The 24,674-nt window shown below is 37.7% G+C and overlaps 1 protein-coding gene across 6 annotated transcripts in view; it reads left to right on the top strand.

The window, feature by feature from the left end:
• TRPS1 (transcriptional repressor GATA binding 1) overlaps positions 1–24,674 on the top strand; it is a 253,272-nt gene that overhangs the window by 221,342 nt on the left and 7,256 nt on the right. For all 6 annotated transcript variants that reach the window (XM_055127564.1, XM_055127562.1, XM_004607657.2 and 3 more), the window contains one exon: positions 21,507–21,629. In XM_055127564.1, coding sequence (XP_054983539.1) covers positions 21,507–21,629 — 123 coding nt within the window. The remainder of the gene's footprint in view (positions 1–21,506; positions 21,630–24,674) is intronic.

Genomic DNA, 24,674 nt, shown 5'->3' on the forward strand with positions numbered 1-24,674 from the left:
CCCATTCTTTGACTCAGATTGGCCTATCCCCGCCTGGCCGTGATTTACAGAAAATACTGTAGCCAAAAAGAGTAACAAGTCTCAGAATGGAGACATTACTGGTGCCCCCATATCAACAATGGATTGACATTGCTACAGTGCTACTTACTGTAGCTGGTAATGTTCTTAACACCTGTATTCAACTCAGTGCTTTGTGAGCAAAGCCTACCAAAATTAACACACAAAGGCTAGCTCCCTGTGCAAATGGGCCTTTTGAAACTCCTTCTCTCCAGCTTTAAGTAACAACCTAAGACAAACCTAGAAACAGTGATTTGCATTTGACAATTTACAAATGTGGAGCAGCCATTCATTCACTCCTGTTCTTCCTATATTGCAACTATGTCAGTCACCAGTCCTGGTCTCTTTGGATGATGTTTCAGTAACTACCTAAATAATCCTGCAGTGTGGGCTTTTAGTGTGTAATACAGCTTGATTTGTTTTTAGAATCCCCAATGTAAAATGCCTATGACTAAATCCTCTGAATATGCTAAATGAAGAAAAGCAAAAAAAAAAAGGGGGGGGGGAGGAGGAAGGATAGTAAAAGGGAGATGGACAGCAAAGTGGGGAGGGAGAAATAGCAGAAGGAGAAGTCTCAACGCGAGGTAAATTACTCCACAATCATACAGAAACGAATGTACTATTTTTGGACTCCTAGAGCTGGAAGAGACTATGGGACTCATTTATAATATTCTCATCTCACTTCTTATATAATTGAGTCAGGGAGGAAGGAGCCATTCAATTGATCACCTGTTCTGTCACCGACATGTAACAACTATCAGTGTGTATCATATCCTTGATCTTTCCAACAACTGATCACTTACTAACATCTTTTGACTGAAGTACCACCTAGTGGAATTGCTTTATTGGAATATTCATCAGGTCTCTCTGTAGATGACTTTTCTGATGGCTGATGTGCAGTTTGATAAAACCGTGTCTTTTAGAAAGATGTGTCCAGGGGCTGGAGAGATAGTACAGCGGATAGGGCATTTGCCTTGCATGCGGCTGACCCAAGTTCAATTCCCAGCATCCCACATGGTCCCCTGAGCACCGCCAGGAGTAATTACTGAGTGCAGAGCCAGAAGGAACCCCTGTGCAACACCAGGTGTGATCCAAAAAGCAAAAAACAAATAAAAAAAGAAAGATGTGACCATAGCATCCAGCGTTACAGCTGAACGTGGGGCAGACAACTGGGGAATGGTATCAAATATGACGAATGAGTTCATGAATTACAGATAAATGTCACCTGACTGTCACATTTAGGGTAATGGTTTATGTAACCCTGTGCATGTCAGAATTCTCGGTGTTAGATTTACATGCGCTTGGCAATATGTGACTCTTGTCTTGGTTCCAAATTTTTAGAATATCTTTGATATTAGCTTGCTATAATTCAGACACAGGGAAAAAATATATGCCAAGGCGGGTATTGGCCGTGATCCTCTTATGAAAATACTTTAAAATTTCACTTGATGGATTATAAGATACTTTCGGTTTATAAGGAAAAAATGAAACTCATTACTTGACTTGGCTTTAAAAATAATATAGAAACCAACCTTTTGTTCTACTTTGAGTTATAACCCAGACAGACTTGAAACATGCCCAGTGATGTAGAAACCATAGAAATTTCTTAAGAGTGTGAAGGGAATAGAAGTTGTGGAAGTTGGTAGTAGCTTACAGTGTGAATAGAATGTAGGATTAGACTTAGTATGTGAAGAAGTACCTGGGATCAGAGAGTCCAGGAATTAAGACACTTGCCTTGCACACAGCTGACCCCATTGATCGATTACACTGCAGGTGGTTCCTAATAACCACCAGGAGAGATCCCTGAATACTTACTCCTGAAAAGCCAGGAGTGAGCCTTGAGTACAGCCAAGTGTGGCCCTAAGACAAAAAATATTAAGTTAAAGTATAGCACAGTGGGAACGGCGTTTGCTTTGCACACGGCCCATCCGGGTTCGATTCTTTCGTCCCTTTCGGAGAGCCCAGCAAGCTACCAAGAGTATCCCACCCGCACGGCAGAGCCTAGCCCAGTGATGTATATTCAATATGCCAAAAACAGTAACAACAAGTCTCACAATGAAGATGCTATTGGTGCCCGCTCGAGCAAATCAATGAACGAGAGGACAGTGCCATAGTGCTATTCGTTTTTCACATCCAGTTTAGATATCCCTATAAAAGAGGGTAAGCCTTTCTTGTTCCTGTGGGGATTCAGCGTCTTTGGGAGTTCTGGATGATACTGCTGTCATTTATATTTCTGATGGGTGTCATTCAGAACAGGAGTTCAATGTTCAATACTTACTTTGACATTCAACAGAGGATAGTAGCTTCAGGCCTACAGAGAGTCTGATGTTACCTTTATCATCACTGTGTAAACCAAAGCCCTCTGTTGGTCTTTTAAATACAGATAGACCTTCAGGACAGTTCTCAGGGGAGCTGGCCACAAGGGCTGTTTTTTGTGAGCTTTCCAAACATATCCTGTATTTTCATTGTGAACTAAGGAAATGGCATTGATTGAATCTAAGAGTTGACCCTGGCACCTGGCCTGAGGGCATCCCTGCTGTTTGTGCCAGTAAGGTTTTGCCAAGTTCCAAACAGACTCTGCAACAGCTGAGTGACCATTATCCCACTTCCTCGCAGTGTGACCTTTCTAGAAAAAAAAAAAAAAGATAATAGCATGGATCAGTTTTGTCAAAACAGTTACATGAGAAGTGTGGATAATGATGAGCTCTTTCAAGGATTATTCCAACCAAAAAGATGCTAGCCGGCATGGGAAGATTGCTCAGATGTGATTAGCAAGACTGTCAGCACAGCTGTTCTGCTTACTAAATGATTTCTTTCGCATAGGTCATATACAGATTTTTTCATGTATTTGAAGAAGAAAAGTAACTTTTGAATTTTTATCTCATTTTTAATCAACCAGCTCCTGGTTAGAATTCCCAATTCTCACTCTCTTGAGAATCCACACTTTGATCACTTTCAGCTCATCCAGTTCAGCAAAAGCTAATTTTTGTCCTAGGCACAATAGTAAGTTATTTGCTTTAGAGTTTTCTAACTTAAACTGGATGCTTCTTAGAAATACTGACTAAATTTCAGCACCCATCTCAGACTTAGGGAAAACTAGACAAGAGAACCAGGTAATTTGTCTAGTTCCTATAAAAGTCTGAAAACCTGTCACAGATGGGAGCCAATCCAGCATTTCATTCTGTGTCCTGTGCAAGGGATGGGGAGGCCTTATGGAACAGGATATCCCTGTACAGGATGATGGCCATACAAAACAAGGACATTACCCAGGTATTAGCCTGAGGATGTTGGGTTTAACTGTGGACAAAGAGGCTCTGTAATCCAATACTTGTTCAAACAGGAGTCTATGGTGATAGGCAAGAACCATTTTACCATCCACATAGATGTGAACAAGACAAGCACAGAGGAAGTGTATTCCAAAGCTGGAGAGAAAGTATGTTCTTATGAAGTCATGTAAATTCTGGTTTAAGTGTGCCTAAAGTCAGAGTATTTCTGTTTTCGAGTTGCATGAATCAGAAGATTTATCTTTCTTCTTACTGTCTAGTTTGGCTTATGTTGTCTGCTATAAGCCACCGAAAAATAAAATGATACAATAATGAGTAATGGTTCAGAGATTACTCGAGTCCTACCACCTTCTTTCCATGGGCTCAACAGTTGAATATGTGTATGTGTGGTTTCGTTTTTCATTTGATGTAATATAGAAGCATAGGAATCATCAAAATTCTAGGCTGGAGACATGTCTACTTTCTTGCATGGTTCTCTTAATTGCTCTGTGTGTGTTTACCTTACCTCCCCTCAAAATTATAAACACTTCAAAGGCACTGAACTTTCCTTACATGAGGTGATAATTTAAAGTAATAAGACGTTTATAAATAAACATACTAGAACTTATACCAAGTGAGTGTAGACTTTCAAAACCACCACCTGAGGAAGCTGCCAATTTATTTGGGTTTTGCTGACTTTGGGGAGAAGATTGTTGTGAGTCTTCAGAATAATGACCAGCATGAATTTTAAAGCCAGGAGATCAGAAATGAGATTGTCCCTCTGAGTTGAAGTGATCTGATGGGGTTATGTGTTAATCACATGATTGTCATTCAGAGTAAATCTGATGATGTAACTAGCCGATCATTGAGGTCATAGTTCAAAAATGGGTCATTCTAGACTTGCAACAGCATTCTCTCAAAAATCAGCAAAACCTGAGGCTCTTGGATATCACATACACCCTAAACCCTTTCTGAGCACTCACAGGGATCAACCTGCATCGTGGCCTTGGTCTCATGAAAGTTCTCCCAGTTTCTGTTCCTGTACTGGGTGTGCTTCTGATTCGGCGTCATTCATGGCTGTGATTTTTAACATTATCATTTGGTACCTCAAAGAGATCTGTCATCACCTTTACTCTGAGTTAATCTGTCCACTTCCAAAATATCAGATGGGTTCTTCGGCAAGGAATTTTTTTTTTCACTTAGAGAACCAGTATGATGAGTATTATGAATATATTCCTCCGAAAATGTTCATAGAAATGTGGGATTTGGAGACCTTGTCATCTTTGCATAGTAAAGCAACTAGTGGTGATATTCAAACATAATATAGTCAGTGTATAAACAAGGTAATATTTCATATCTTCATATATTCAGTGTGTTGTGCAGTGACTTGAAGTTTCTGGTTTTGTGGGAACCAGAAAGGTTTTATTTTTAGTTCAAAAGAACAAAGGATGCAGAGCTTATAGAACAGTGGGTCCTAAGGAAGAAAATCCTTCTTTTATTGATTAAATAGCACGCATTTCACTTGTAAGGTTTGGGGACTTTGTTTTGTTTTGTTTTTTCTTTCCTGTCTGTTACTTATGCAAGCCAAGAAGATTTCAACAGGTAATAAACTTTCAAAGAAATAAGAGGGGTGGAGAAGGCTATGCATTGCTTACTAAGGAAAATCTAAATCAGCTTAGAAGGACGCCCAAGAAAACCAATGTTTATGGCTTGAAACAAAACAAGTGTAATCCTAATAGAAAACTAACCCATATTGCTAATTTAAAATTATAAGTTACCTTAGTAATAAAAGCAAGTCACTTAAGCCATAAACTGAAATATTTTTTTTTCCAGAAATAAGATAAGTTTTAGGAGTTTTCATTGCAAAACAGAGATACTGTATGTTATAATAATCTGGTATAAATGGTTTTGTTAGACTGATGAAGCAAAACTCTGCTAATATTCAGGGATTATATTATAATAGCAAATTACACAGTGAGATAAAATAATGGATAACTTTCAGAAATCCCTCTGCTTTAACGTGAGCATTGTTTTCAGTTTGTTTGAAATATGAATTCTAGAACTATAAGTAGAAGACCAAATATTTTAGTAATTTTATTATAGCTCAGACTACTGATACTACATTCCTCATCACAGATTTGTGGGTTATTTTTTCCTTAAATTAAAATAAACGATTTAGAATCAGCCATGTAAAATATATGTATGTGTAGATACAGATACCCAAGGGGGAATCTGAATATGTGTCTCCTGGGATAATACTACGCTCTGTGTGGACATTGTGTATGCTAATCATTGACAGCAATAGGGGGCTGTTACAATAATAATTTTTAAGTAATCTTAAATCTACTCAAGTTAAAAAGATTCTGACAGCAGGCGATTTAAACAGCTGCCCTGAGCAAAATAGACACTGCTTTCTTTTAGAGTTGAAAAGGAGGAAGGTAACAGTTATCCCTGATACACTAGAAAAGTATTGTCTCATTTTTTTTTTTTCTTAATGCCTCCACCTTTGGTAAAGGAACCCTGAGTTTGGAATGTGTTAGACAATAGTGAAAGACAAGAAACAGCAATGAGATAAGCAGATAACTTACTAAAAGTGTAATCAAAATTCAGAATATAATATTTTTCTTATGTGCTATTAGAACTGTGTTGCAGTTTATTATTTGTCTGAACTACTTTCTTGAATTTTAAATCTTGAATCCTTACGGACTCAAGGATTAGACAAATGAAATTCTAAGCCTAATTACCTCTGTAAGATTAAGTGATACAGAATGGAGTAGGAGGGGAATATTTATAGATTCATAAATACAGAAAGCCTTATATACTTAAACTATAATTATATTAAAAATAAACATTCAATTTATATAGAGATAAATTTATCTACAAAGTTTTAGCTGTAAATCTATAAGGGAATTCTGAGTACTATCAATATTCTGATTGCATCAAAGTTTTTTTTAATTGCTACATAAAATATAGTCTGTAGAACATTTTAACATAAATTAAAACTCTCAGTACCCGTAAGTTAATTGGCCTGGCAAGACATTTCGAAAAAGAAATTCCTGACATTTTCGTTATCTAATATGTAGTCAAGTTCTCTCAACATAAAAACCTGAACAGAGACTGTTAAACAGAACTTAAACATGCTACAATTTTTAGTGCATTACTCTCAGCATTGGGGTATTTGAAAATCAAAACATTTAAACGAGTTCCTGTTTAGAATGTGGATTTTAATAAGCATAATCCTTATTAATAAATTCAGTTCATGGTGATGTATTCACGTTTGCTCCATGTTATTTAACTGGCCATAAGTGTTTTAATAGGTATTTTTCTCTGTGTTTTATTTAATTCTCTCAGATAGGAATTCACAACTTTTTCCCATTTCTGATTCCTTTCCCCCCACCATTAGCAAAGAACACTCATGCTTTGGTAAGTCAGTCTGTTTTCTTGCTTTTTTTTTTTTTAAAAAAAAAGGCAAGTTCACGAAAGAATAGCACAGCTGTTCAGGATGTCATATCTTATAAAACAAATCTATTAAGGAGGTCAGATCTTGTGTAGGGTCAAGTTAATGATATAAGTGGAATAATTTGGTCATTTTGTGAAATTTGTAAACCTGCAAACATAAAAGCCCTCCATTGGGGAGACGAATTAGCTAAACCTATGGTGATTTTTGTCTCTAAAAGTTATGAGTTCTGTGACTAAGGCACATTTTCTGTTACCGAATTTTTTTCAAACATGAATTGCTTTAAATTTTAATCTGTTACTGATCAACCTAGTCTATTTATTTTTTTAAGTATTATATTCATTTGGGATGAAAATGACTATTCTGGTAAAGAAAGATACACAAACATGTTAAATAAATGAAATAAAATCATGGAAGGTATAGAAAAGTAAAAAAGATATATATCAAACCTGTCCACTTAACTTTTTCTTAGGTGTACATACCTTTTTGGAGCATGCAATAAATGCAGAATTTTTAAAATCTTGTATAAATTATTAACTATTCATTAAGTCTGCTTGCCTGTTTCCTGTTTCTTTGATTCACTGATTTTTGTTATTGCACTTTGAACATGTGCTCTTTTCAGAACTCTTTTATCTTTTAGTCTAGATAGATAGAACTTTTTTGTTTGTTTTTGGTTGGAAACCACACCCAACTCTGCTCAGAAAAAGAAAGAAACCAGTGACTCTGAGCTTAGGGATCACTCTCAGTGGTGCTCAGAAGTTTGGAGGCGCTCCGAAGATAGGATCAGACTCTGGTTGGCTGATGAGTGAACACCTTACCTGCTGTACTGTCTCTCCAGCCCTGATAAGTGGAACCCTTTAAATTGGGACTACATAGAACTTCTCTGTCTCCAGAGAAAATATTCTAAAACCCAAACCTATCACCCCCTGGTTCTTTTTTTATTTTATTTTTATTACAAACAGGAGAATCTTGAGCCTTTTAATTGGAATACTTGCCTTTTCAAAAAAAAGGTTGTATGTATTTTTTAAGTAGTTGTCTTTATAAAATGAAAAGTACGTGTACATGTGTATGTTTGTATTTTGATGTATCTTTGTGTGTAAGTAAATTTATAAGCATGTATATGTATAAAATAAAAAGTGTCAACTCCAAATCCTTGGTTGGAGATAGAAATTTACAGCCAGCATCCAAGTAATTCTTATGTAAATGAGTGTATGACATGATCTATATAAACCTAAGTGAATCCACTTTTTGTAATATGAATTAAGTACTCATTGGCATACTTTTTGATAATATATGATTTATGTACAAAATTATTGTGTGAAGGTTTCTAAGTCTTATATAAAATGAAATGAATTGGCTGTAATTATAATTATATAAATCTCACCATATTTTAATGTAGTGTGTATAGTCTATGTGGTAATACTATGTGGAAAGAAAACCTCTAAAGTTATAACAAATAGTATGCATAATAATACTGATCCTATTTCTTTATATTACTAAGTTTTTGAAAATTCAAAGGATCACTACTCCCTTTCCCAAATTTCTAATTTAGCTTTTTGGTTGAGAAGTACATACTTTGGAAAAACTTCTGATTCTTACGAAAGTGAATAAGTCACTACCAAACTTTTATGAAATTCAATACTTAAAGCTCTTCTGGACCACAAATTTAAAAAGAATATGAGGGAGAGAAAGAGGAAGAGGAGGAAAAGGCCTCGGAGGGTGGGATCAGATCTTATTTTCAAGTGTATAATTGATGTGGATAAACTTTAAGATCGTTACCATATCTAAGAGTCTTAGTTTCACTATGTATATTTTTTCATGTTTAAAAAAAGGTATTCCTTGCATAATTTCATATAAAGTTTAACTATTTTAATTGCATATACAGTGATAGTGATATGCATATTAAAAGCTTATTCAGTTTTTTAAATATTTTCAAGAATCTGGTGTCTACTGATACCTGAAATCTGATAATATCTTTGGAAAGAAAGAAAGAAGTAGTGTGTGTCTAATACACATCAATCTTGGAACTTGATATTCTCCTGTATTTAATTGTATACCTATACAATGAGTGTTTATATACATTAAAACAACTCTAGATAGTGGCAAAAGTGAATCACAAAAATGAAGGTATTCATATCTTATTTTCCACCTATTAAAAACAATAATTATTAGGCTGGCATTTTACACTTTCCTAGGTATTGTAATACTTAATTTCTTTCAGTATTTTGTAGTTGGCTTTTATTTTTTCAGTCATTTGATCTTTTTATATTTATTCTCAGTTTTCCAGGAAAGTAAAGAAGTTTGTTCTTTTTAATCAAACATCACTGGTATTTTAGTCCTGCTTATAAAATATAAGATAGCTTTAATGGAAATAAAGGCAACTGACTTTTTATTCTATATTTTTGCTAAAAAAGTTTGATGAATTTGTGTATATATACGCAGTCTAACACAAACACATATACACAAATGACCACAAACCAATATATTTCACCTCTACTCGTTCTGAAAATTGCTTCAGAACTTAAGCAAAAACTCTCTTCTGCCATATCATCTAAATATGGTACAAAATTTATCAATTTTCTTATAGCTTCACAAAAGGGAAACCATTTTCACTTTAAAGCTTACTTGTATTATGGCTGTCATTTATCTTTCAGGTAATACTTCAGGTTCAACTTGTGTATATATGTGGATATATATTTTCTGAATGTCAGTAGTCACTTTTCTTCTGATATACGCCGGTTAAGTTAATCTATACATAATTAAGTGCCTGCTAGCTACAGTACTCTGATACTACAAAGACTACAAGGAAAATAGGCCCTTTCTTCAGAAGTCTTCATTCCCTTGGGAGTGACTTGCATATTTAAATAATTAAAATCCAGCATTTCAATCTCCTGTACTAAATGCCAAGAATGCAAAGTTATTTGGCAGTTTAAGACAATTCAATATATGAAAAGCAAAGGCAGGGTTGGCATTCTGATGTTTTGAAGACTGGGCTTGCACATCGACGATAAAGTATCTCCTTGGGAGAGTAGTTTTCCTATAGGTTTTGGGTAAATTCAGAAATGTGGAATATTAAAGGAAGACAACTCACTCATTTTTTAAAATATTTTTTCCTGCTACGGGTTTCCAATTTCAGCTTTTTTGTGAATAGTATATTCAGATAATTTAAGAACTTGTTAATTGATGATATTTTCCCTTTTTAATTCATCAAATCCCACGTAGGAAAAAATACTGTATCTTTCAGGATGATCGGTTTTGGTTTTAAAAATTAATTCCATGTACTTTTGTGCTCTAAATTATTTGCATGTTCTGCAGGGCTTTTGAACGGTTTAATAACGCACTCAAGGAATAAAATATTGCCAGCAAACGAATATAAACCCGAGGCAGGGAAAAATCAGGTTTTAGAAAAGTTAGTTGCAGGGTTATATTTTCAGAGCTCCTCTCACGAAATAAAATCCAAGAGTTTGGTGTCTGACTATGTATTGCCAAACCTCAGTATAGCTTTCCTGCTGTTCTGTTCGCTGCACAAAATGTCAGAATAGGAAGTGCTTTTAATTGTTCTTTGTGGTAAAAGTGACCAAGAGGTGGTCTCGAGTGCTTGATGCAGGGGAGGCCATTCTTAGCTTGGTATGTGATACCGTGTGATTAACAAACTCCAGATCACACACAGAACCATCTGAGAAAGGTTATTAAGTGCAGTTCCCTACCCAAGACGACGTTTTGCCTTTGTGCTGATATGGTAGCACTGGAGAGAGAGCATATGAATGCGTAGAAAAGCAGAGACAATCATTGCTTTCTTCTTGACCAGCTGCAGCCAGTTCCACTAATGGATGTGCAAGAGCAGAAACTGGCAGCGCAAGGTATGTGTTCGTTTTTACAGATGGTACTGCAGACAAGTTGGTAATGGAAAAGGAAGTCGCATACGTGAGCTATTTGAGGTGGGGGGAGTGGGGGGACTGGCGGAGAGGACATCCTATTACAGTCCTCTCTGTGTCTTGACGGAGTGAGCTGTTCCACGAGCACTTTTCCTGGTGAAGATTTCTGTTGTGAGGAAATCGCATCATTTCTGTTTGATTCCAGATTCCGGGTTGTCTCTTTTAAAAGAGTTTCTATTGAAACTTTTAAATATTCTTTCAGCCTTTTTATTTTTTTCCTTGCCTGTACAGTACCTCTGAAAGGAACGTATCTGCTCATGTTTGGTTTTACCTGTGTTAGTTACTATATAAACTACATGTTCCGTATGAAAAGGGCATGAATTACTAGGTGCTTAAACATGGGAAAGATGTATTTCAATATATGCATATATATGTCCTAAATAGGTACCAGAGGAGACTTTGTTGTAAAAAATTCAAAAGTCAAGTCAGGTTTGTATTTGTTTTCCATAGATTTTGATTGCCCTTTGTGAGTTTCATAGGCATATAGTAAGAAATGGTGAGCATTGTCCCCTATTATTTTGCCACAATTTTAGTTTAATTTACATCTTTAGCATGGCATCTCTTGTGGACATATTAGTAGTTCTTAACATGATTCCCGATTCTTTTGATCTTCAGCATATTTAGCTTTGTGTTTCCATGAGTACTTTTGATTGTGTTTAGGTGGAAATAAGCAACTGAAATTACCATCTTCCAGTTAGAATCTACCATGCTCTGTTCGACCAATCTCATTTGCCCTATGTCCTCTCAGTTTGCTAGCCTATAAAATGTGTTCAGATTGAAGGCTAAATCGTCCTTAAGCAGTGAACTGGTAAGTGCATCCTACATGAGAGATACCCAGATAAACGAATTGAAGAACATACTTTTGGGTACCCTAGTTGGGCAGGGAGAGGAAATAATTTAAATATTTTCATATTTCCTGGATCCAAGTAATTTAGTAAAATACCCTCCCTTTTTTCTTCAGAATTGGCAGTATTTCATATTGAATATTAATGACGCCACAGATTGCAAAAGGTCTCCACTAGGGAACCAACCAAGATAGAAAGAGAATCTAGTAAATCGTGATCTGAACATATGTGTTTACAGAACTTGTCAAAACCCCGACACCCCCCTTTTCCTGCCCCTCTCCAATGCATGCAGAAGGAAGCAGGGATCTCAATGCCAGCTCCTTCCCTTCTGACTGGCATTAAAGAAGTTCAGCCATCGGTGTCACTGATTTTCTGGTGTTAATCAGAGGATTATTTCTCATACTATTTTCTTCTGTTTTGAAAAAGTGGGATCCAAACAGATGTACTTTGCCATCCCCTTCCTAACACTCCCTCCCCAGCAACTAAATGCTGTGTTCTCTGGCTATGACTGTATCTCTCGACCTCAAGACAGATCGTTGCCATATCTGATCAAGAATGAGTCATTTCTTTCTGCTACTTCAAAACTTTCGTAATTTCGATCAGCTGTTGTACGGTGGTTTGAAGTGATAAGCTTTCTTCAAAGCCAAGCTATGGTGAAATATTTTTGGTAAAAACTCCCCAATCACTTCTTTAGTAATGGGGTTTGAAACTTAGTTAAGAACTGTGACTCCCCTTCAGGAGACCTGGGTTTGTGTTTTAGTCCTACTATTTGGTAATTGGGGTGGAGGGGGGGGTGTTTCTATGCCTTCGTTTTCTCATCTGTAAAGTGGGGGGACTAATAATAGTAAAAATCAGTCAGATCAGTAAAATAGTACAGCAAAAAGGGTGATTGCCTAGCACAGAGCTCACCCCAGTTCAGTGCCTGTTACCATATATGGTTCCCTGAGCACTACCACTGTGGCCCAAAAATAAATAAATAGACAAAAAAAAAAAAGTGAAAATAACCAACAGTAATAATACTTGCCTCTGGATCATTTGGGGGAGTGTCATATATGAAACTATGTCTGTAGTGTATTATCCTATAGATTATAAGTCCTTAATAAGTATTGGATATAAATGATTTTTCTTTGATTTGGGGGCCGTAGCGGGCCACACCCAGTGGTGACTGGAGGCTGCTTCTGGCTCTGTAATCAGCATAACTCCTGGCAGTGCTTAGGAAATTATATATGGTCACAGGGAGAGAACTGAGTTCAGTCACACTCCAGGCAAGTTCATTAACCCCTTTGATAGTGATTATTAAATATGGACCAGAATAGTAATCCGGAGAGTTTTGCTGTATGATTAAAAATGATTTTAATAATACAATTGTGCGGGCCAGAGAGATAGTATAGGGGTCAAGGCACTTGCCTTCCCTGTGCCTGACCAGTTCTGTTCCTATCTCTGCATCCTGAGTAGGGTCAGGATTAGCACCTAAGCATCACCAGGTATGGTCTACAAGAACCTCCCCTCGGAAATAAAACAACCCCCCTGCATAAACTGTGGGGCACAGAGGAGAACAGCCATGGCTCCATACCTGGATTTTGTTTTTTCTTTATTTTTCTTTTTCTTTTTGGGTCACACTCGGCAATGCACAGGAATTACTCCTGGTTCATGCACCCAGGAATTACTCCTGGCGGTGCTCGGGAGACCATATGGGAAGCTGGGAATCAGAAGCGAACCCGGATCGGCCGCATGCAAGGCAGACACCCTACCCACTGTGCTATCGCTTCAGCCCCCGTACCCGGATTTTGTACCCAATATTCCAAGGACTCTGGAGTCTCATTAGGTGGGACACTCTGGAAACCTGCAAATACTGCCTGGAGAGCTGAGGTGACCCCAGCACTGCATCTCAGGCCCTAGCACTGAACTGCTCTCTAGGTATGGGGAGATTCCCCCCAGAGCCTCTGAGCACCACTTAAGAGCCCCCCCACCTCCCCATATATAGCATAAAATAAAACAAATACAGTGAAATGGTTTTGTCTTAACTTTCCTACTCGGGTGTATAGATAACCCAAAGAAATAATGTTCTTTACTAGTGGATAAAAAAAATAAATGATTTAAGTTGAATCCAAACTGGGATCATAGACGTCAGGGATTCGTAACCTTATGACTGATAGGGAGTGAGATCTGTGTAAAATCCTTGGATATATTTTGTTAACTGCACCCTTTGGAACAGTCTGAAGTGACCAGGAAAACAGTTTGCATAATTTTTTTTTTTTCTGGGCAGAATCTCATACATTAGCCAAGAGTTTGCGCAAGTTTCCGTAGGGATCATTGTTGTATATGTAAATGCCTGGAGGGTGGTTATTTTTTCGGGGATCAGTTAATGTCACTAATAGAAAAATAATATCTGATTATTGTTAGATTTTTTGCTTTTTTTGTTTTGTTGTTTTTTTTTTCAAAAATTCACATTGCCACCTCTTACAAGGGCAGCCCTACATAGCTAAATACATAAAAATAACTATTTGTATCTTAAAATAAGTGTTGTGAACTTGAGTTGTTTGGACTGTGGCATTTTTCTAGATTTGGTCTCTTGTCAGCCAGATTTTATTTTTTTTACTGTGATAAATTCCCATCATGTCTGGTACGTTATTGTTTCGGTTAAATGTTCAATAATTTTATGGAGACAATCAGTTCTTGTAATCTCATGCTGAACTCTGCTTAATAGGTACTAAAAGTGTTTAACTGTTCCTCCAAAAAGCCCTTTCTCCTCTTATTTTCTGTGTCAGATCTTGGCACTGACACAGAAGAAATTCCCTGTAGAGCCACTCTCCAACCATTGTTCTAGCTGAAGAAAAGGTGAAAATGGATCCGTGGTGGCAGAAAAAGAAACAGTGAGAGATTTGAGTGGTTTGTTTGACAATAATGACTTTCACGTGGAATGAAAAAAGACAGTGCAGACATAAATTTTCAGCCACATTTTTAGCTGTCCGAATGCATAGTCCTGTAAAGGCAGCGCTTTCTTACAGAAAGAGTGTCATATGAAACCCCACAAACTCGGGGTGTTTCTAAGCCTCTTTCTGGTAAGTCAGTCATTTATGGTATAAAAGTCATTTTTGTTGGTTTTTTTTTTAAATTTACTGAACATGGGATATGTCTAAGAATGAGCTGGGGATCCTTAAATCTGTATAGTGCGTTATATATCTATCATGTTTTTAAGATGATGAAGATTTTAAAATGAGGCATTACATGAAGCTTGCGCCCAGCTTTGGGGAATCTTGATTTTTCTGCGCTCACAGTGGAGGGATCCAACTGAGGAACTCGTGTACGCACACTCGCCTTTCCTGATCAGTGGGCCACTCCCATGCGTGACGTGTCGATGGCACAAGTCTTGGGCCCATTTATACCTGGGTACAATGTATAATTACTAGAGTATGTATTGCCTCACGTCCTGGAACAGAAGTTGTTCCATTGCTTCTAGCCAGGGATGTCAGTTTAGTTTACACTGGTTTCCATTATCATTGCTGATGTGTTGAGGAAGTGAATTTAATAAGCAGGGTAAACAGGTTTTGTTTCCAAACGCTGAGATAGGTGATTATAAGACTGGTGCTTGGCTGAACCTCGGAGAGTCTCTTCAGTTTTCTGGCAAGAATTCTGAGGGCAAAGAGGGCTGTTTGAAAGCAGGCATAGACTTGCTGTACAGCCCATTTCAACCGATTCTTCACAATTTTATTTGGAACAAAAGTCAGCCAAGATATTGTAACTGTTGCTTTCAGCTGGCAGAGTTATTTCTTGCTCTTGCTAAATAATATTGACCAACATGTGCTACTGATAAAATTCTGACTGTTAATTCAACGGTGTTCAGGGAAGTCTCCGTGTATTTTAAGTGGCTTTAAGTGCTGCATTTTATATTTTCTATAGGATCTACTAGTGTTTACTTAGTAGCCAGTTTTTGGAAGAGGGAATGAGAGGAGGGAAGTGGCCTCCTGTATCTTAGGATGAATAATAGTAATAATGACTAGCATAATAGTCATCACTTATTCAGTGATTTTTTTTTGAATGTCAGCTACATATGGCAATCTTAAATAGATCACTTACTTAGTATCTACTCTTATGTAGGTTGATAAGGCAATGTTACTGAAAGGACATTATTGGATGATAAACGTCAGTTTGTTTCCCAAATGATTAGACATTTATCTGTTTCTATAAAGAAGCAGAGAGAAGTCCATCCTCAGATTTTTAGATAACTTTTTAGACTTTAAAATAAGGCTTATTTATGGGAAATACTTTTGCTTCTTCAGGAAAGTTTCCACATAATTTACATGAGTTAAACTGTCAGTGCTCCCCAGCGGTCTCAGTTTATGTCATGCTGACTTCAGACAGGCTATGATTTTAGCAGATTCCACTGGAAACTCTGAGAGATTAGAACCCAGGTCTGTCGTGCCATCACTGCACCCCGTTCCTAGCACAGTGCCAGGCACAGAGTGGACCTTCAAATAGTTATTCCCAGAATTGAACTGAATTGAATTTACTACTGAAATTTTATTACTTGCAAAAACCATACCAGAAGTTACTGTCATGGCCAAATGTGCCTTCCCCTAAAATGAAGTTCATGAAGGATTGATTGTTGATAGAATCAGATGGGCTCAGAAACTATTTAAAGAGTTAAAAATAGTTGAGGTCCATCCAAACTAACAGCAGGTATATCAAATTTCACATTGATTCGATTTAAAATGGCTCAGATATAAAACCATAAAAAATGTGAGTAAATACTCTGCCTATCAAGGCTTGTTATATAATTACATGGTTCCACCATGGTTCGTATTCATAGAAAACTATTATAAAGGATCATTTCTGCACAAATTCCTTCACCAAGACTTAGTATCTGGGAGGTGAATATCCATGTTTCTAAATGTTAAGCCTCTTGAATGAATAATTCAATCAAATTACCTTTTATTAATCAAATGAAATCGGTTCTTTGTTAATAATGAAATTTGAAAACTTTTGATTGTTTTTGGCTAATCTTCAAATAATAAAATATGCGATAAAAGCTGAACCAATTTAAAACATTTTTTGTATTTTTTCCCTAAAATCACATCTGGATTTACCAACAGATGTGCCAAGACTCAGCCATGAGTGATACATGTAACTGAGAGTTTAAGCCCCCTAAAAGCAAAATGTGAATGGCATGAAAAACAATAAAATAATGATACCATGGAGAAATTCATTGTGACTCTAAAAACTAAAGTTGCATTTTTGGGTTTTGTGTATGTTTTTTAGATAGCTAGCTAGTCTTCATACTTTCTGGTGCACGCCACAGCAGGAAAAAGACAATTATGTTGGATTTAAAGTGTACTTATATTAAAAGATGGGTGCGTCATTTTCTGTTTCAAATCCTGGCGTGCATGATTGTCCAAATTCATCACCTAAATTGCTGTTGTGAAAATCAGCATTGTGGTTATAATATATTTGAAATATGGAAAGGAAAGAAGCAGGCTGAAGAATTCTCAGTAATTCCCTCTGAAAAGTACTTGCTTGGCCAGCTACCCTAGGCTGGCCTCAAAACAATGTTTCATACAGTGGACTTTTCCTACCCTCCTCCTGTTTTCACCCAGGAAACTACCAGACAACAGAAATCATGTAGAGCCAACACAGGTGTGACCTCACAGTGGCGAGGCAATGCATTTATAGTTAAAGAAAAAATAAAACTTACAGTTTTTGAGTTGTGGGTTCAGATTTATTTTTTCTGTAGAAATTTTTTTACTTGAACCGATTTTCATGGCTGCTAGGGTTTTCAGCTGAATTTCCTTCACTCCCACCTTGGGTATTGAACCCTTACTTACACCGAGGGAGAAATTGCTCCTTTGAGAAGTCTCAGAATGCTGTGGGAGGGTGTGTGCCTTTTATAAGCTTCCCCTCCGCCTGCAGGAATAAATGAGGAATAAATACTACTAAATATGCCCCTCAGGTACGCCACCAGCTACTTACTCCTCTCCTCTCCTCTCCCTGAAGTGCCCTTATCCTTATTGTCCTCCTTTCTCCTTGTACTGCATCAGGGAAGCTCAAATTACTATTAACTCCTAAAAACAGCTTGGAGGAAAAGGAGGGACCATTTTATTAAACATACACATAGGGCGCCAATGTGTGACCCTGGTGCTGTATGAAAATAGAGTTAAGAGATTCCTTCTATCTGATCTTATATCCCCATGATCTAGTTTTAATCTGCTTCTCGGAACTAAGAGTGGAACGTCCAGCAGGGACATGACCGTCAGTAGCTACATCTGCCCAGTGGAAGATAAATTTGACTGAATAGGAAAAAAATCTAAAGAAACATTTAGACAGTTTTGAAAAAAATTTCAAAAAAAGCTTGACTGCAAGTGATAAAAGTAATGACATGAGATGGTTTTTTCAACCATATTCATGCTTAGTCACTCGAAAGAAAGCCCTGGAGTTAATGATTGAGACTTTGTTTTTGTGTTTTGAATTATTGTTAATTATTGAGACTGTGTTTTGAATGACTGTCATGATTTCTATCCTTAAACATAGTATAAAGGATAATGACAAAATATTTTAAAACTGTCATGCGCAATAAACTATGAAATTTTTTTTTCTTCTTTAACAAGGCTCAGCTTGATTTTAAAAGTGGGGCAGGGGAGACCCTCTCCATCTTCCATCAGCATTAAAGTGCATCTCTACACCTAAGTAGGCTAAAGATATTTTTTCCCCTTTGGTTTTTGGCCCACACCCAGCAATGCTCAGGGGTTACTCCTGGCTCTGCACTCAGGATTTACCCCTGACGATGCTTGGGGGACCATATGGGATGCCAGGGATCAAACCCTGGTCAGTCTCGTGCAAGGCAAATGCTCTACCTGATTACTCTGACCCTTTAAGTACAGGAAGGATATTGTTCACTTCAGAAGAACTGACTTGCCCAGATAAGTTACCTTGAACATAATATGAGTAGCTCAGGGCTCAAATCTGTGTTGTAGTTTAGAAAGACTGGGCATGCATGGATCTACGTGATCCAAGAACTTGGGAAATCGTCCGTTTTTCTGCCTTTTCTGTTTCTTCCAAAAATTAAAAGTGCATTAAAAAAAAGATTCTAAAGTGCTTACCAAAGTGATAAATTTGTTTAGATGGGAGGTTACTTAATACGTGAAATCTTTCTCACCTCCCACTCTCCACCCCCACATCAGCCCGCTCCGATTGAATCCTAGGTGTGAACACCTAGATATTTCACTCTGACTCAACTTTCCATTCTCATTCTTGATAAGCCTGACACAAATAAAATACATTTGATAGCATCTTACTGTATGTTTTAGGCATATCCAAAAATCTTCAAAAAATAGGCAAAGGGAATGAAAAACTAACAAAAGATTTTGTTACAAAAAAAATGTTGCAATTGAATATCCTTGGTAAATAGTAACTTACTGAGCATTTACTATATCCCTGGCACTGAGTTAATTGCATCCATTAGCTCACATAATACAGCAGCTCACACTTTAAAGATGGGGAAATGTAAACACTATGAGGTTAAGTAACTTGCCCAGAGTTACACCCAGCCAAATGCAGAACGTTTCAAATACAAATAGTCTGACTTCTAAATCTGATTATTAACCTCCATTTATACTGAGTCCTGAGTAAGTGAATCAGAGTACTCTGTTGTATTTAAAATAAGATAGGGTTTACATAGATATGCCAGCTTTTATTGGAGTATAAGTGCCATTTAAAGTAAGGTATGCATGTGGAAACCAGTGCTATAATTTCAGGATTTTCCTTCTAACTAATGAAGGGCATTTTCTTTGCAAGAGAATTAAGCACAAAATTGTGCAAGGATTGAAACCGCTCTCTGAAACCAGGATTACACCCACTTTGGCATGCTGTGTCAAGCACCCAGGGCATAAGGAAAGCAAAGCAGGCTCGAGTGAGTGGTTACACATTCAAATTTGAGCCTCCGCCATATATGTGGGTTAGTTTCCAAATGGACATTTGCATTGCCTTTATGTGGATGGAGTTGGTGTTTATTTGCCAAACGTGTTATTTAGATCTAGGAAAAAGACAGCATGGCCCCAGGGAAGTTTCACAATTATAACCTAACTAGGCTCCTCAACACACTTTGGATAAAGGGGCCCCAGAGTGTTTGATAAACACAGCCTCTAATAGTTCATTGCATTTAGGAAAACAGCAGTCTCAACTGTGCAGTAGCTTCCAATTGGGATTTGTGAACTGACACTGAGTGTTAGAACCTTGAGGATCTCTTCCTGGGACTGATTGGGTTGGGGGAGCAGGGGGGGGGAGCCAGAGATTATCTGGGGGGAAATCTAACTTTTATTACATCACCTAAAGTAGCACAACCTGCTACACTAATGAAATTGTGTTCTCGGTTGAAAAGGGCAATTGTTAGCCTGACTTTGTGCTCACTAAAAACATTCCCCCAATATCGTTAAATTATTGCTCTCATTTCAGATTTTTATGGCTGTGCAGCTTACCAGCCCTCATTTCTTTACGTTTCATTCATTTTCCTTGTATTGATGATTAATGGAGGATGTCGAATGTTAGAGTGAGCAGGCATCAGCAATTGCAAGATCATAATTAGTTTAGCTGACGAGGGCCTCTGATAGCACTTGCATCTGGATGGAAAAATTACCCTATAGGGAACTGGCTGCTCACCAGGTCTTTTTAGTGATACATTGTGAAACACCCGATGAATCAAATGCCCTTTCAATGCCAAGAAAGTGTTCCAGTCTTGAAGCCAAAATTATGTCTGCAGAAAGCTTTCCATTTGAAATGTATCAGAGTACAATTATAACCATTGTATTTTCTTGGCAGGGATACCACAAGTCTACAGTATGGACTGAAGTTAAATAAATTGCCTAAATTTCATGAATCCCTGAAATTTTGACCTACAGTGCTTGTAATTTTAAATTTATAACAAAATTGGGTTCCAGCAAGACTTTTGTCCACTCCTTATCTCACATGCATATTTATCATGAAAGACTTTGCTTCCTAGAGAAAGCAGAATCTCAGTTCCGGCTGTCTTTTTTTTTTTTTCTTGGTAGCAAGAGAATTCCATTTCCTGCCTGTTAGTATTTGTGACTACAAACACAGCCTGACTTTTGTTTCAATGAGAAGTTTAATGGAATCATTACTTGATAGCAAGAATAGAACAAGCAATACTAATTATCTACTTTTTAAGTGTGCCTAGATTATTTTGGAATCTGGTGATTACAGAATTCAGCCCACTGAAATCAATTTGCATTCGGAAATGCTCGTGATTTCCAAGTCTGAGTCAAATAAAATAAATAACCACTGATGGGACAGTGTTGTCTGGCTAGCACAGGCAACTCATAGGGTTCCTATTAGTAATATTGTATTTGTAGTTTGCGCAAGCTTCTACTAGTCCTTTATAGCTTTAAGGAGTAGTGTTTGCATTTAGATTTTCTAATTGCAATCCCGAATGACCAGGTCTTCTCTTCTCTACACTCTTACGTTGTGTGAATGTCATAGAAAACAACACCAAATGGTTTACACGTACGTTTATTTCAAGTCTGACTGTGTTTTAAAGTTCAGGTGGCATGTGTCTCTCCTCTTCCATAGTATATTAAACATATTGCAATGTTCTGTCTTTTGACTTTTGTTTTGACACATTTAAAAGGTATATTTTAGGGTTCAGCATCAAGGGGCCATCATTAAAGGCACAAAACCCAAAGTTCAAAAAGTTAAAGCTGTTCCTGTGAAAAGCCTTTGGTGTTGCCCACACCTCATCCATCACTGTAGGGTTAATTATAATGAAAATCAGCGGTGCCTATTAAACACAATTGAACCTGACCTCATTATGGGCAGTGTGGTTTTACACTGTCATTGTTGCCAGTCGAAAGACAAAACTCCTGGGCTGATTTGGGCTAACTCCAATGATCATGTGACTCACCTCTGACCTTACCATTTTGTTGGTTTTTTTTTCTCATTTCAGAGGCGTCGAGGCTCGGGCGTTTTCTGTGCCAATTGCTTGACCACAAAGACCTCTCTCTGGCGAAAGAATGCAAATGGCGGATATGTATGCAACGCGTGTGGCCTCTACCAGAAACTACACTCGGTAAGACCTTGTTCCTGGGCGTCAGAAAATGCTTTTAAATGCAGCCTGGGCTGGATGTGAGGAGTGCCATTCCCTGGCTTGCACTGTCTGCCCCTTCAGAGTTTCATACCGTCACCCAGAGCACACATGTGATTTATGGTGAAGTGGCTTTAAAAGTGATGGGGAGATACTTTCGAGAACATTAGTGATGCGTTCCGCTTTTCTTGATAGAAAAAGAAGAAGGTGATTGATTTCTGGGAACTTCCCATATCAGATGGCCAATCTCATGCTTATCAGAATTTGGAAAAATTCCTTTAGTTAGGAAGGGGAACCTTATTAAAAGATCAAACATATGGGGCTAGAGCAATAGCACAGCGGGTAGGGCGTTTGCCTTGCACGCGGCCGACCCGGGTTCGATTTCCAGCATCCCATATGGCCCCCTGAGCACCGCCAGGGGTAATTCCTGAGTGCAGAGCCAGGAGTAACTCCTGTGCATTGCCGGGTGTGTGACCAAAAAAACAAAGAAAAAAAAGGTCAAACATAGAATTTTTGTGTGTGTGTGGTGGGGGATGCTAAAGCAATGTTCAACCATATAAAAGGGCAGGGAAAGCATGGTTCATTTCTGGTTTCCACTTGGAACTTTTCAAGGTCACACTGGCTGTTTTGGGGACTGGAGGTTACTGCAGAAGGGTACTTCTACAGCAGCACCCCCGAACAGCAGGTGAACTGCTGCTGTGTGGCAAATGAGTTTTTAGGGCACAATTAGTGGGGCCTGAGTAGCACGCAGCAGAGGAGAGGAAAGTACAAAAGTGCTGTGTGTTTTAAGATTTTATGGCTCACTGAGGTGTACTTCAAGTTGTTTGCCCCCACATTTTAGTCAGAATCCTGTCGTGAAATTTAAACTCACACGTTCCCCTATCCGAATAGCCACTTAACTTCCTGAATGTTATTTGTTTAGTTTAGAAAGTTTATCCACTGACAAGAGCTGCCTTCAAACTAGGAATACCCTCGTTAGTAAACAGAAACCTATTTCCCTCGGCCTTTTTCATTTTGTTTGGCATTCTCCCATAGCTCTTAGCACAGGCCAATGAACAGATTACAGCTACGGGGAATACAATTTTAGACAAGGCCTTTTCGTAAATGGACCTATGGAAGCACTCTTGTTTTAAATGGATGCTGCCAATAATACTAATTGGTGGTAAACTGTAAAACACTTAGTGATAGGGTTGGACAGATAGTGCAGCAGCCAAGGGACTTGCTTTACATGCATCTCACCTGGGTTCCATCTCCGGAACCCCGGATGGTCTACATAGACTGCCAAGGATAATCCCTGAACACCACTGGATGAGGCACGAATATAAAATAAACCTTAGTTATTTCTAGTATGTCGCTCATCGAAGGAGTCTCCTCTTCGTGTCCCCTTATTTTATTTTCATCTTCATCATTTAAACACAGCAGTAAGCATTCATTTAATGAGTATTGGCATTAATGATTTTAATTGAACTGTAGCTAGTCATAGGTGAAAATTTAAACTACTGATCACCCAGCTATGATCATTTAATAACTGATCTAAGCTAAACCCTTTTTTTTAAACAATTTTCTCATGTTCATCTTCCCAGAGAGACAAGATGTTTTTAGGTTTAAGATTCATTTTAAGGGCCAGAGAAACAGGACAAGCATTAAGTGCCTTGCATGCAGCTCATCCTCTCAATTCCTGGTCCTCTGAGAATACTACTAGGTGTATCTTTGGAGCACAGAGCCAGGAGTAGTTCCTAAGCAATGCCATATATAAAAATGAAAAATTAAAAATTGTTGCCATTATGAACTAAAATCAAAGTTATGTGTACATTCTATGTCAAACACAGTTGCAAAACATTGATGAGTTTAAAAAGGTGTGAGGACTGAGAAAAATAGCTCAAAGGGGTAGAGCGCTTGATTTGTATGCAGAAAGCTCATGTTTGTCTCTTGGCACCACATGATTCACCAGGCATTCCCAGTATATGGAGTATCTCCCAGCGCAGGTCTAGCCATATAAACAAAATAAAAATAGTAATGGTGAAAATATTAATACAAATTTTAAGATTTTTTTAAGATGGAGAGTAAATAAATACCGCATCTTTAAAATGTGAATAAAAGCTCTTATAAGACCATCCTTGTTCGAACCCAGAGATTAAGGCGCTCACCTACCACTTTGCTAGGTTGGACGTAGGTTTGGTCCAACCCCTGAGTATCACAGAGTGTGGCCCCAAAACTTAAAAAAAATAAAATAACATACTGGACAAATAAGGAGAACATACAGTATGTTTGTACTGAAAACTGTAATTGTATTGTCAGAAATAATTATGTTATCCCACTTCCCTTCAGAATACCTCTTTGAGAAGAGAAGGATCCCAAATGTGATTTATATGAGTATTTTGTTTTCTTTGTAAAAGATACATCTTGAATTAAGGTGTATCCTTCTTAAGAATAATTCACAAATTACTTAGTAATCCATAATTTCTTTAGATTTTTTTTCTGGATTTCAGTAATATTCTAGAAAAATCTGCTCTGGGCTCATTTAAAGTATCTGATATTTTTATCTTTAGATTTTAGTCACATAGTCATATAATATACACATCTGTTGAACAGGTATGTAAATAGCAGTTCTCAAATGCGTAAGCTGAATAAAATGCCCAAACTGAGCAAAAGTCAGCATTCAGTTTCATTAGATTAGGTGAGAGATTGGCTCTATGAGCAAGGCCACAGATCCCCTTGAGATGGTTTTCCGTATCCGGTTTCCTCACGTTTCTGTCAGTTGTTCATTGATTATTTATGCTTGGGTATTGAATATTTCATGATAACATTTACCACTATTTAGAAGGACGTATGCATTGGTCTGCTCAGGTTACCATCACTAAATACTCCAGACTGGATGGCTGAAACAACAAAAATGTATTTTCCCACGGCTCTGGGGCGGCACAGTCTGAGGTCAGAGTCTCACTTTTGCTGAGGCTCTTCCTGGCTTGTGGCAGTGGGTCTCACTGTGTCCTCATTTCCCCTCAGTGAGCTCCTGAAGACCTAATCACC

This window comes from Sorex araneus, chromosome 2 (genome assembly GCF_027595985.1).
Source record: "Sorex araneus isolate mSorAra2 chromosome 2, mSorAra2.pri, whole genome shotgun sequence".
Lineage (NCBI taxonomy): Eukaryota > Metazoa > Chordata > Mammalia > Eulipotyphla > Soricidae > Sorex > Sorex araneus.